This window comes from Phalacrocorax aristotelis, chromosome Z (assembly GCF_949628215.1).
Source record: "Phalacrocorax aristotelis chromosome Z, bGulAri2.1, whole genome shotgun sequence".
Taxonomy (NCBI): Eukaryota; Metazoa; Chordata; class Aves; order Suliformes; family Phalacrocoracidae; genus Phalacrocorax; species Phalacrocorax aristotelis.
In genome coordinates, this window is record NC_134311.1 from 53598743 (window position 1) to 53611265 (window position 12523).

Below are 12523 nucleotides of genomic sequence, written 5' to 3' on the forward strand. Positions count from 1 at the left end.
AGGCCAGACAGCAGTGGCTATCAATCATTGTCTCTTTAAAACAGCAAGGCATGTTCCATAGTCCACATAAGTTTTGCTGTTTCTTCTACTGAAGTGGCCTATCTATGTGATTTAGCTGCAGCTAGGAAGCTGGTATCACATTCAAACAGTGAGAGTCACATGACACTGAGTCAGCTTTATATGGCACATCACATTTCACCCAGGAGCAGATCTGTTGATATGCTCCATATTGCAGAATATAAATGGGTTTCTGGACAGAGAAAGATGATGACAAACAAAACTACCCGAGTGAGATACCGACAGGGCAAGTCACAGCATGAGCGCTGACCATGGAGCTGGGAACCTGCAGCTTCCTCAGAGGCATATCCAGGAGGTTAAAGCATCTTTTCTTGTCTAACTTCCCCCTCAGATGAAGCGGCATATGCTTGTGAATAGATGAGGGCAGAGGTCTGCATCCCTTGAAGAGTTCAGTGCAAGACCATTTTCTTCCAAAGGCAGCCTCTTGTCCTTAGAGTTTTAATGCGTGACACATCTCCCATCACAAAACAGTTTGACTGTAACAGTTCACCTTTTATCATACCGTGTTCTAGCGGCATACTATTTTAAAGTGCAATATAAAATAAAGGACTACCTCAGCAGGATATTTCGAATATATCTGGATTACCTACCTCTATGTAAGCATTTTCTTCTTTAATACAATACATTCTTTTCACCTCTTACTTTTCAAATTCACAGGCATTTTTCCAGTTACATGTGTCTTCATTTTTTTATTAAAATAAGAAAGTGCTAAAAAGCACATATAGTGCATTTTGCAGACTGGTGTGCATTTCTCAGAGTAATGCATTTAACCTGCTGTGCTTGTGAGGCAAGTAATTGTTTTACCTTTATGTCTGGGAACGACTACCAGTCTATTCTGCAACCAGTTAGTGAGCCCCCTTGGCAAGCCCCTTCCATGCTCCAGAGACCAGCTGTTCTTGTTGGCAATTGAAATAAAGGCACACCCCAAAGCTACATATTGCAGTGGGGGAAGCCAGAAGCTGGCTTTCTCCAGTGGGCACCATGTGGCGAGTCTTAAGGGTATCTATAATTAGAATAGATTATTAGGGTGGGGGTCATATAGGTCATGGCCAGAGAGACTGGACATTATTTCTAAGGTAGGCATCTATACTACCCCATGGAAACTGCCAGCGTCAGCAAGGAAGCACCAAAGTTGCAGCTGGGCTCAGATGAATGGGGGTACCTAGAGAGCAACACTCTCTACCTATGAATACCTTGCCAGCTTTAGAAGAACTGCTGCATCTATGCCATTGCATTTGTTTTATCAGCAGTTTCAGCTCTAGTGAAGCATGAGCACTGTCTCTCTTTACCACTGTGTCATCTCAGCCACCCTGCATGGCTATAAAAATGCTTGTCCACACTCCACAACATTCAGACAAATGGCAGTTCAGGAAAATAGTCTACTTTGCATGCAACATCCGAGTGCATCAACCCGTCTTAGCCAAGACTCTATGCTGTATTTATGCAGAGAAACTATTGATATTAAAAACACTAGGTGCTATGGGAAGATACAACGTTATGTTCCAGCACCTACCACAATGGCGTTTCAATCTTTGTGGGTGCCTCTAGGCAAGTAAGACAAATAATTTAGCAGGATAATCTGAAACGCATGTTAATTAGAATGGGTCCAGGGTGCCCTGGAACAAAGTACATATTTTAAGAAACCAGGATGGATGTATTGGTTTGTCCAGGTAAGCACAATGTGTTTCTGAGCAGCAGGCAGGGAATTTGAGCGGTCAGTTCTGGAAGGAGTGTTTTCTCAGTCAGGGACCAGAAGTTGTCTTAAAAACCAGGCTATAACAGTTTATATCCTTTCCTATGTCACAGTGAGATTTCTCCCCCATCACTTCAGCCATATAAACAAGAGGCTTACTGTAAACCAGTGCCTTGCTGCTGTCAGTAAAGTGAGAGGAACATCTCAGCGCGGCTGATTTATCTGACTGCTCTATGTCATTTTAGGAGAAGATAAAATACTTCTAGGTGATTGAGCTTATCTCTTGAGTGGGCCTCAGTGAGAATTGGGGAGCAGATGTCTAACTTTTACGTGATGAGGAATGGAACCTTTGTTTTTGTAATTGTAGATGTTTTCCGATACCATTGCTCCCTGGAGTTGCTTGAGCCTGGTCAAAATTAGTTACACAAAGCCCTTTGAACTTCTGGAGCCTTAAGGAGTATGGGTATCAGCAGCGTAACGAAATCCAGTGCTTTTCTGGTATAAGTCATATATCCATGGGCCTTGAATATGTGCAGAAAGGCTCTGTTTGAAGTACCTTATTAAGTGAACTGCTTTCAAATGAAAAAAGGTAGCGAGAATACTGAGATTGCTGGTTGTGCGTGTGTGTGGAAGCATGACTCCAATTTTGCTGCAGTGCTACACTGCGATACAGGAGACAGGACCCTCGGCCTTGGACGGCAGAACAGCTTTTTCATCCATCGGCGTCGTGGATGCCGGCTCTCCCAGCTGAGCTCGCTGGGTCTGCCAGGACATCACCTGCGGCTCCCCACGGCCGTGCCTCGAGGCTGGGACCCCGGGAGCGCCTCGGGGAGCCGAGGCAGCAGAGCCAGAGCCCGGGGCTGGCCATCCCGGCCGGGCGATGCCTCGGAGGGGTGCCGGGGGGAAGGGGCGCGGGGTGACCGCGGAGCACGGGACCCGCGCCTGCCGGGGGCTGCCGCCGCCGGAGCCCGCGCCGGGGCGCACCCCTCGGCATCCCCCCGGGGCGTTGTTCGCCCCCCGCGTCCTTCCTGCTTCCGGCGGCCGCCACGGGGAGGATTTGCTGCAGATGACATCAGCTGTGGATGTTGGAAACGCGGCGGCGGCGCGGGGATGCGCCGGCTCCCCCCCTTCCTCCTCCTCCTCCTCCTCCTCCTCCTTCTCGCCAGGTCCCTGCCCTGCACCGTCTCCGTATAAAAGCGCCGCCGCCGAGCCGCCCGCCCTCATTCCCTCCCTGCCGCCTGCCGAGCCGCCGCTGAGCGGCCCTTCTCCCCTCAGCGCCCCGGAGCCGCGGGGCGGAGCGGGGCGGCGGCGATGGCCACCGTCGTGGTGGAAGTGGACTCGGAGCCCTCCTGCAGCATCCCCAACGCCACCTCGCCCAGCCTCTCTCACCGTTTCCTGGACAGCAAGTTCTACCTGCTGGTGGTCATCGGCGAGCTGGTGACGGAGGAGCACCTGCGGCGGGCCATCGCCAACATCGAGCGAGGTGAGGCGGCGGGGAGCGGGGACGCCGCCGCGCCCACCCCTGCACCCCCCCGCGCCCACCCCAGCGCCTCGGGCGCGGCCGGGGCTCCCCTACCCGCGCGCCCGCCCCGCGCGGGGTACGGACACACGAGCCGCCACGTCGCGCTCTCCGGCTCTTTATTGCACGAGGGTCCCGCCGCAGCGCTACCCCCCCCTCCCCCCCCGAACCCCGCCCGCGGTGGGATGCGGGCCGGGCCCCGCCGCCGCCCGCGCGGAGGGCAGCCGCAGCGCGCCGGCCGCCTGCCCCGGCAGCCCGGCGGCGAGCCCCTGCCCGCCGCGGCTGGGGCGGAGGGGCCCGGCGGGAGCCCGCCGCCGAGCCCGGCGGCACCGGCGGGTGGGCGTGGCGCAGTCCGCACTGCGGTCCCGATGGCAGCCCGGGGCGGACAAAGGGCGGCCGCGGCGGCGAGCGCGGCGGGGGTGCGGTGCTGGTGGATGGCGATGGCGATGGGGCGGCTACCCCCCGCAAACCCCCGGCCCCCGCCGCCAGACCAAGGCGCCGGGATGCGCGGCGTTTTCCTCCTCGGCGGCAAACACCGCCCGAGAGGGCGCGCAGCCGTACCTTTGTGTCTAACTTTGGGCGGTGAGACTTTTCTCTTGGCTGGAGAATTTTTCAGGACCCAAGCTTTATATGCGCATATCTATATATATTTCAATAAAGAAAAACCCGCGTGGGTAACAGGGCTAATACCTGCGCGCTCAGCCTCGTTATTGTCCGGCTACCGGCTGCTTTGACTTGCTGTTTATTTGTCCTTTTCTTAAGACGGCCATTCAGGAAGGTATCACAAGTATAAATGACAGTTTTATAAGTTCTCGGTGTGGTTTCTGGTACAATAGATTGCAGCGTACATGCGGAGGGGAAAAAAAAAAAAAGCCCCGCTGCAGTAACAGTGGTGCGAAGCACAAAGAAAATCATTGCCGGACACTATACTTCGTTAAATTCAATTGATACCTGATTTTGTAACATATATTTTTGTTCTGGAATGGTGAAAGCAGAGATTTCAGAAACCTGCTATTGTTAGACGGGAGGAATACACCCTGGAACAGGGAATTGGTAGCAGCCTTGCCATGTAGGTGTGGTTCAGCAGTCCAGCTAGGACTTCGTTTGTCTCTATTGTTGCTTCGTCAAGCATTGTCGCTTTAGCTGGCTATTTCTCTTAATTCTTTTTCACAACTGTTTGTGGTAAAGGCATGCCTCATCACAGCTAACCAGCTTCACTGCGACCTGTTCATCTTTATTGCTGCCATTGTCTCCTAGGGAAAACTACTGAGGCAGATGCTTTGTCATCCAGAGCATCTTCAGCATTGCACTTCCCTAATTCTGTCTAAATTTTGGTTATGTCAGAAGTGAATTGGCTGCATTTCAATTAAATTATTAAAAATTATAGAGCAAATGGATAGAACTTCTGCCTTCAAGACAGCTGATGTCATCCTTCCTCTGAAGAAACCCTCTTCAGTCTCTTCTTGAAGCTTCTATTGTACAGTTACTGCTGCATAGCTCTGTTGCTGCTACCTCCTGCCACTGAGCGTAACACCCACTTACAGTTTTAGATGTTCAGAGGGAACACTTTGGCCTTTTTATTCATCATTTTGGATTAGAAGTCGCCTTGCTGAATCTGGTGTCAGACGGTCTGATTGAGATTTTGCCTGCTAGGAAAAAACGCTTAATCAAATTTTGAGGTGCATTGTTCTGCAATGAACACTGGGAGTCTGAAGCTTTAACTGCATGAGGCAAATATGGGCTCAACTAATCTCTTTCTCTTTGGAAACTGTGCTGTAGTCTGGAAAAACCCCACTTCTTACAACCCTTATTCTCAACAGAGCTTTAAATGCATTTTGGGTTCTTGATAACTCTGCCTCACTGTCTTCTCTGGTATGTCTCCTGTGTACCATCGCTGAAAACTGTGGATTCATGCACCAAACTGCAGAGCAACGTGTCAAAGAAAACATCTGCTGATAACACATCAGTGGCGTGATGCTACGCAACCTGGTGGAATGCAGAGTCATTTCTTAATATAACATGAGGAGGGAATGGCGTGGCATGATGCATTTTCAGTAATTACATTTGGGATGTGACTTTGCTAAGGGGGCAATCCTCCAACCCACCATGCACAAAAAAAAAGAGGGGAGTGAAAAGAAAGCTTCAAGATTTTTTTCCACTGATTTGGCAGATGCTACTGGGTGTGCTCTGCCTGCTGCCTGATTAGTCCTGTATTTAGTGGCATTGCACTGCAGAAAGAAAGAAATAGCTCCAGTTCAGCCATGCTTCCAGTAGTTACGTCCATGCTGTTAATGATCTACATCATTGGACTGACCTTGGATTTTAGTTCTGGATTTACCTCTCTTCTACCCAAGCCTGATTTGGTTATATATTGAATATAATACATTATGCTACTATATAATGCACACGCTTAATTTTTGCATCCAGACTGCTGAATCATGCAGCTGCAGATTTGGAGTATTCTATCACAGTTTCAGCTTCTAGGACTACTTTGTGCATGGGATGTCTATGCTTCCCCCCCTCCCCCCCGTTTATTTTGCATCAAGTCCTGAATTTTGGATGTTGCCTGGCTTAACAGTCTTGACTAGGCCTAATCAGAATCTTATCCCTACACCAGATTTGGATTTACAACAAAACCAGCCAGGGACTGTGGACAGGCCCTATCATTAGCAGCACTGCTGAATCATAGTCCATATTGCTTAACTGACCTCTGGAAAGCTTTGTAGTCTCTCCACACAAGCCTGCTGTCAGAGGCCAGTGAGCTGCTTATCCTCTAGCTTCTTGAAGTTCAGCACTCATTCATTCACTGTACTTCAGCTTCGTGATCGATGTCAGTTTACTAGTCATAGTTTTCATAAGTGCTGTAAGTGCGTGGTGTTATATCATCTTTACTTTCTTGCTCTCAAATATTCCAACACCTGGAAGACATTAAAGCCTGCTAAGCTGTATTTGTCTGCCAAAACTATGCCCCAAAAATGCACCATATGGCCAAGAGATTTTTGAGAAATGAAATTAAGACTTGCGGAAGAGACTCACTCCTTATGCCTCTGAACAATAATGCATTAGTCAGGAAGTGGAGGTGGCCAGTTAGAGCTCAGTTATTTTTCTCTTGAGTGGTTATGAAACACACAGGCAATACTGTATTTCCAAATTAATTTGTTTAGAGTTTCAAATGGCAGCTACTTAATAGCTGGTAGCATAACCCAGCAGTAAGCGTGCTCCTACCTACACTGGGATTCCAAGAAAGAAAAGCCTTGGATAAATTCTCCCTGTAGAGGCTTCATGCTCTTGAAATGCAGATGTTCATATTTGCATGGACAACCTACCCAGAGCTGCAATGGGAGACTGGCACTGCAGATCTGGTTTTTCTGCTCTTTGCCCCTCTTTCTCATCCTCATCCTTCAACCCTACAACATGGCTTCTCCCAGTGTGAGTTCTGACGTTTCTGCTGCCTTGAAAGAGAATATAGCATGGGAGGTAGGATTGACAGTAATGTTCACAGCCTGATACACTGACAAAGTTACCAGCAGGAGTGTTAGTGCTAGTCTCACAGTGAGGAGTTGGCCACACATCTCTTCAGGCACCTCCTCGTCAAATCCCAAAGTGATTTAACTCAACAATTTCATGCAAAGGCATGGTCATGCGTGTGGGGAGGGGCCACCACACACTTCCTCACCTGCAGTCCCTTCTGCATTTGCCAGCTAATTAGTGTACGCCCGATGATATTCCTTTAGGAAAAAAAATGTTACGGTAATGTTGGTGTTCAAAACTGCAGCAGTGCCTGGACTTACCTGTAGTGCAACTGTCTGATCACTTTTCAAATATAGAAGATTTTTCAGAACAATTTCAAAACAAGAAAATTATAGAAAAATGTTAAGCATGTTCTTCTGTTTATCTGGGTTTTTCTTTTGGGGTGGGTGGGTTTTTTGGTAATCAAAATCTTATAGAAGGAAACTGTAAGTTTGTCTTTTTGGTTGCAATGACTTTTTTTTTCCTGGTAAAATTTCAATCCTTAAATATATCTTTGAATAATACCTTTTTTATCATATATGTCAAGTGTCTCACTTTAAGTAGCTGGGGGGAAAACAGTAGGGAATAGAGATGTGCTGTTTAGTTTTTAAAGGAAAAAAGATCAAGCATTGCATTTTCAAATCTCAAATCTTGATACTTCATAAATAAAAGATCACTTAAATTTTAATTTAAAATACAGCATGCTTCAAAGCTTTTGAATGAAGAAGGAATTTAATACTTTGTAGTTAAATATTAATTTGCAACATGCTAGGTGATGCTGTCTTTTTTTCAGAGACAAGTACAATGGTCCTGCAATGTGACTAAAGTGTCTTCCAAGTGATTCACTTTTCCAGTTTCATAAATCAGTGTATTGCTATTTTAAAGTAAATTCAGGGACATCGGTAGCTTCTTGTAACTTGGCTACTAGCATGTGGGGCCAGCAGTACTTAAAGCTGGGGCCTTAAAGGACACTCACCCTTTGGAAAGACAGATTTCCTTTTGCTTGTGACTGATTCCTGTTTAGAGTGCTCCTTCTGAGCGCTCAGCATTTTCAAAAAAATAACTGTGTGGCCTTGAAAGGAAGAGAGGCTGGGTTTGGAATTTAGAGATATGCAAATAGTATGAATACAAATGGAAAAATACTCAGTTAAAACTTCCAGTGGTTGTGTATCAAGCTAGATGTGTTTTATATTTTGAATTTTAGGAATCCGATCATGGGACACAAACTTGATTGAATGCAACTTGGATCAAGAATTGAAACTCTTTGTCTCTCGCCATTCAGCTCGATTCTCTCCTGAAGTTAGAGGTGAGATTTTGGAAGTGTTTGCTGAACTTTTTTTCTGGTGTTTTGTTTTTTTTTTTTAAAGCAGAATTAATAAATGCACCCTGGAACTGTATGGCCCACTTTAATTTGTGATTCTTTACAATGAATTTTTTTTCCTTTATTTTAAAATATGTCTTGAAAATTATAATTTATTTTAACTTTCTCACAACTTTAAAATAATCAGCCTTTTAGGTTAGCTTCTTGTATATAAACATGATTACTTCGGTAGTAGATGTTAGTTTTTTGGGCCACATTAAAGTTAAATAAAACTCACTTTTTGATTGAACAGTTTGTTTGCGTAGCACAAATTTAGTAGTCCCAGAGACTGAAGCTTATTGTGGTAGGTAGACCACATACAAAAAAATAACCTGAAAGGTTAGCTCTAGCATTTGATAGATCCAGAAATGGTGTCACAGCTGTTGTGCAAGCATGGCTCAAGCCCCATGTTTCTTTCCCAAAGAGTTGGACTTTGCTCTTTCTTGGTATTAAAAGCTGAGGGATGGAGGGTCTACCTTGACTCACAGGAACTTTATTTGGCTTGTATGAGGAAATTGGGAATCTACAGGGCTCATAAGACTAAATCTCTTTTGCTGCCTTTTCTTCAAGCCTGTCCTTCCTTTAGAGGATTCATACAACAAAGCAAAACAAAACAAAATCTGATTTTGTGAAGTGTAAAATTTGGTTTTGTTCTGGTTGCACAGAAACCAAGTGTGTGGTAAGTTCTCTAACATCTCATTACTTTAACAGAAATGCTGAGTGAGCATGGGTGAAATTAATCAGTTTTCATGTGAAAACATATAACCTTCTCAAAGGAGCAGAGGTTGCTTTCATTGGTGAAATCATTTTAGCCGTGTGCATGTTGACTAGTACAACCTAGTACCTAGTACTGATAAGTGTTATAAATTCCATCTCTAAGTGTGGTGAAAAAGGGCTATGAAATGTTGTATCATGCAACTACATCACATTTCCAGGGTCCATTGCTATACGCTGACAAAGAGATCCTGATATCTTGCTAGCATGACAGCATCAACCTGATGGTTTCAAATAATGTACTGAAATATCTCGTGTAAGTAATTCTTCCTCTTGTAGCATAGGCTATAGCAGATTTTGCTGTATGTCCTCATATCTATAGAGAGTAAAACACTGCCAGGTTTAAAAAAACAAAAAGTACCTCTAGGATTCTTCCCGTGGTTTGAAAACCAACAGAACCAATATAACAATACTCAGTGTGAACATTAAGAGTCAAGGCATGTAGTTCCTGATTTACATGTAAGTAAATTCAGGCCTAGCATACATGTCTTTAATTTCAGTTTAAATGTCATGAAGCCAATTCAACTTCTCAGTGTCACTAGTTGCTTTGTTTTACAGAGAGGATGTTCTGGTAAGTGAAATTAGCAGAATTTATCTTGAAGAAAGGCAAGATGCAATGCATCCCATTTTTAACATGTATGTGTTTTACTTTAAAACTTCAGGGAAAAAAAGATCCTTCACTTGTCCTGTAGCAAAAATATTCCAGCATGTCTAATATTTTTTGCTGTCGTCTTCAGATGATACATCCTGATACCATTGCATTAATTAAAATAAAGCAAATAATCTGCTTTCATATGATCTAAAAATAAGATTATGCACCCCTTTTTTCAACAGAAAGATTATAGAATCCTCTAGGAATTTTTCCTCTAGGAATTGTATTTTTGGCTGATTTTTTTCCTTGTTTGTCTAGACTTGCCTGTTTAGTCTGTCATTGTGTTGAATTACAGCTTAATTGCATGTAACTGGATTTCATCAACATCTCTATGACAAGCGGTAATGAATGTGTTTTTCGCTACTGCTCAATCTTTAAACAATAAACTGCCAAAATCTATTTTGACAGAGCATTAAGGGAGCCTGAAACTTGGATAAAGGTAACATCCAGGAATAAAGCTAACCCTCTTAAGCAATTTCTTGTCTAAAATTTTGTGGGGAAGCCCATTGGCACCTCCAGAATCTCACTGCACAGATCAGAGGACCATTCATTTTAATTTCTCTCTGTGGTTCTCTGATGTTGATTCTGCATGACACTCATTTGTATTCTTTTGACTGTTTGGTAGGAGAAAGGTTTTTTGTTGCCATTTGTTAATAAAATTTCAGAATGTTTGATTTCTATTACAACACCTAAATGCTGAATTTTTAGTGTTTAGCCAGTGAAATGGTCAATGTTCATACTAAAGAGATGACTGTAAGTACGTATTTCCTTACAGTCCCAAACTCAAATTTTGTGGAATTCAGGTAACTAGGTGACCTTTTGTCCAAGGGAAGTATTCATCCAAGGTGACGGGGTAGCCTGTGGGATGTAATTAAACAGCCTTTTTTTTTTTTCCAGTTCTTTGAGACTGAACTCTTTGTGTGACTCTCACACAGGGAGGGTTTACTCTTGAGGAAGGGTAGATTGTCTAGTGAGTCTACACATCTCCTAGCGTAGTCAGGTCTCACTGCAGACTGAGGCCTGTTTGATTATAATGTTTAATTATGGTAATTGCAGCGTGGGCTCAGTACATGCTTGTATGCTTCTCAAAACAGCTCAAGGATACACACAGCAGCAATGTGAAGGGTAAAACTCTTTCTCTAAAAGGAAGCTGGGAGGAAACAGGCCTAACCCTGTCCCCACACCATATGCCTGCGATGTCAAAGGAGTGCCATGTGAGAGAATGTCTGTCAAAGCATTCATGTGTTTTCACTTAAGGAATTTGAGGTCTAATCCTTCTCCCTGTGTAGTGAATAGCAATGTACATATTGATACTGCAGGGAGCATGACTGGATCCCAACACCCTTTTTGTGCTCTTTTCAAGGGAATGGATTGTCACAGTGGTATTTGTACATCCTATATTCAGCTGCTGGGCAATTTATGGATGATTTATGTTTCCTGAAAAATAGGATTCAAGATGGAAATGCCAGCAGATCTTTCCTGATACCTTGTAAAGCAGCTGAGTTAGCAGGCTCCTTAACAATACCAAATCTTGCAGAGATGTTTTTGTCAGGTGCTGGTGAAAAAAATGAGTAACAGAGCTTATTAACTTGTTGCCAAGACAACAGCAACATGGCTTAAAATGGGTACTCCAGTGCTTACCTCTGTTTTCTCTGTCATGTACTGATAGCTTCCATCTTATGTTAACATCACAAGGACAAAAACTTCAAACAATGAATTGTAACATGTACATGCTGGAAAAGGAACTGTGTGTGGTAGTGAGGCAGTGCAAGCAGAGAGTCTTGGAAAGAGCTCTGAAATTGCAGCTGTACCCACCGATCTTTTCCTAATAAAAAAAAAAAATGTTTCAGCTGCATAAAGCAGCTTCACAAAAGACCAAGTAAATGGGTTTTGGGGTGGGGGTGTGGGAGGGTGAAGTCATTGAGGGCTCTTCTGTAAGACTTTCACATCTGCCGTTTTGTCCCTCAGCTTCCACCTGGGGACACTTCACTGTTGAATTGGTGCGTATCCAAGCCCTTGTCTAGATGAAATCAGTTTTATTTAAATAGCTGTTCATTAGCTAGTCACCCTTAACCTTCTAAGAAATACCAGTCAAGTGATGCACTGTGGCTACTTTGTCCTGTTGTTATGAAGAACATGTCTGTGGAAGATGTTTTTTCTATCTGAGCAGTGCTGGGAGGTTGCCTCTAAGTCAGCAGTTGGTGTCTGCACTGGCTTAAGTGAGTCCTTCCTTACCTGTGCCCAAGACGTTTTTTCCAGCCTGCCTGTGGCTGGGGGGACCTTGGCAAAGTGCAAGACATGTTCAGTGTCCCTTTGGCAGCCACCCACATCAGCAGCAGCGGGCTTGCTTCCTTAAAAAGGTCATTTTTCTCCGAAACTGTCATTACACCGAAAAGCCTTAACAGCTTTCATTCTGAAAGTTACCCTTTCAAAAGTTACAGTGTAGGAATGTTAGTATCCTGTGGAGAATTTTTGGATGGGGAATTTTGGTCATCAATGCCTCTACTTTGGCAAAGTGGTGTGTAGTCCCATTGCTCTTGCCAAGCAGATCTAAACTCAGTTAATATCACAACTCGTAGCTTGCCATGTGAGCTTGTGGAGTTCTAAAATCCTAAAAGGCATGGTTTTACTGCTGTCTTGCTGAAACCTGTAGTTCATCAAAATTTTTCAAGTAAGAGGACAGAGGTACTTGAGCAAAACCCACCACTTACAATGAAAGAAAAAGAGCCAAGAAGTCAAGAACAGATTTCTCAGCTGGTATCAGAACGCCATCACTGAGTGTCTAGGAATGAATTTTGCTTAAAATTTCATGTGGTCTGGTATGTGCATTTAGGGACATCCTGTAAGTATGATTCTTCAGCTATTAGAGACTGTGATAGCTGGAATAGCTACTGAGTGGAGACATTTTAGCTCATTGTATGTTTGGAGAGTTTAATT

The 12523-nt window shown here is 44.5% G+C and overlaps 1 protein-coding gene across 1 annotated transcript in view; it reads left to right on the plus strand.

Moving 5' to 3' along the window:
• The first annotated feature begins 2943 nt into the window (after positions 1-2943).
• MAP1B (microtubule associated protein 1B) overlaps positions 2944-12523 on the plus strand; it is a 77735-nt gene continuing 68155 nt past the window's right edge. Inside the window, exons 1-2 of the mRNA XM_075078305.1 lie at positions 2944-3254; positions 8005-8106. Of these exons, the coding sequence (XP_074934406.1) occupies positions 3083-3254; positions 8005-8106 (274 nt within the window). The 5' untranslated portion in view covers positions 2944-3082. The remainder of the gene's footprint in view (positions 3255-8004; positions 8107-12523) is intronic.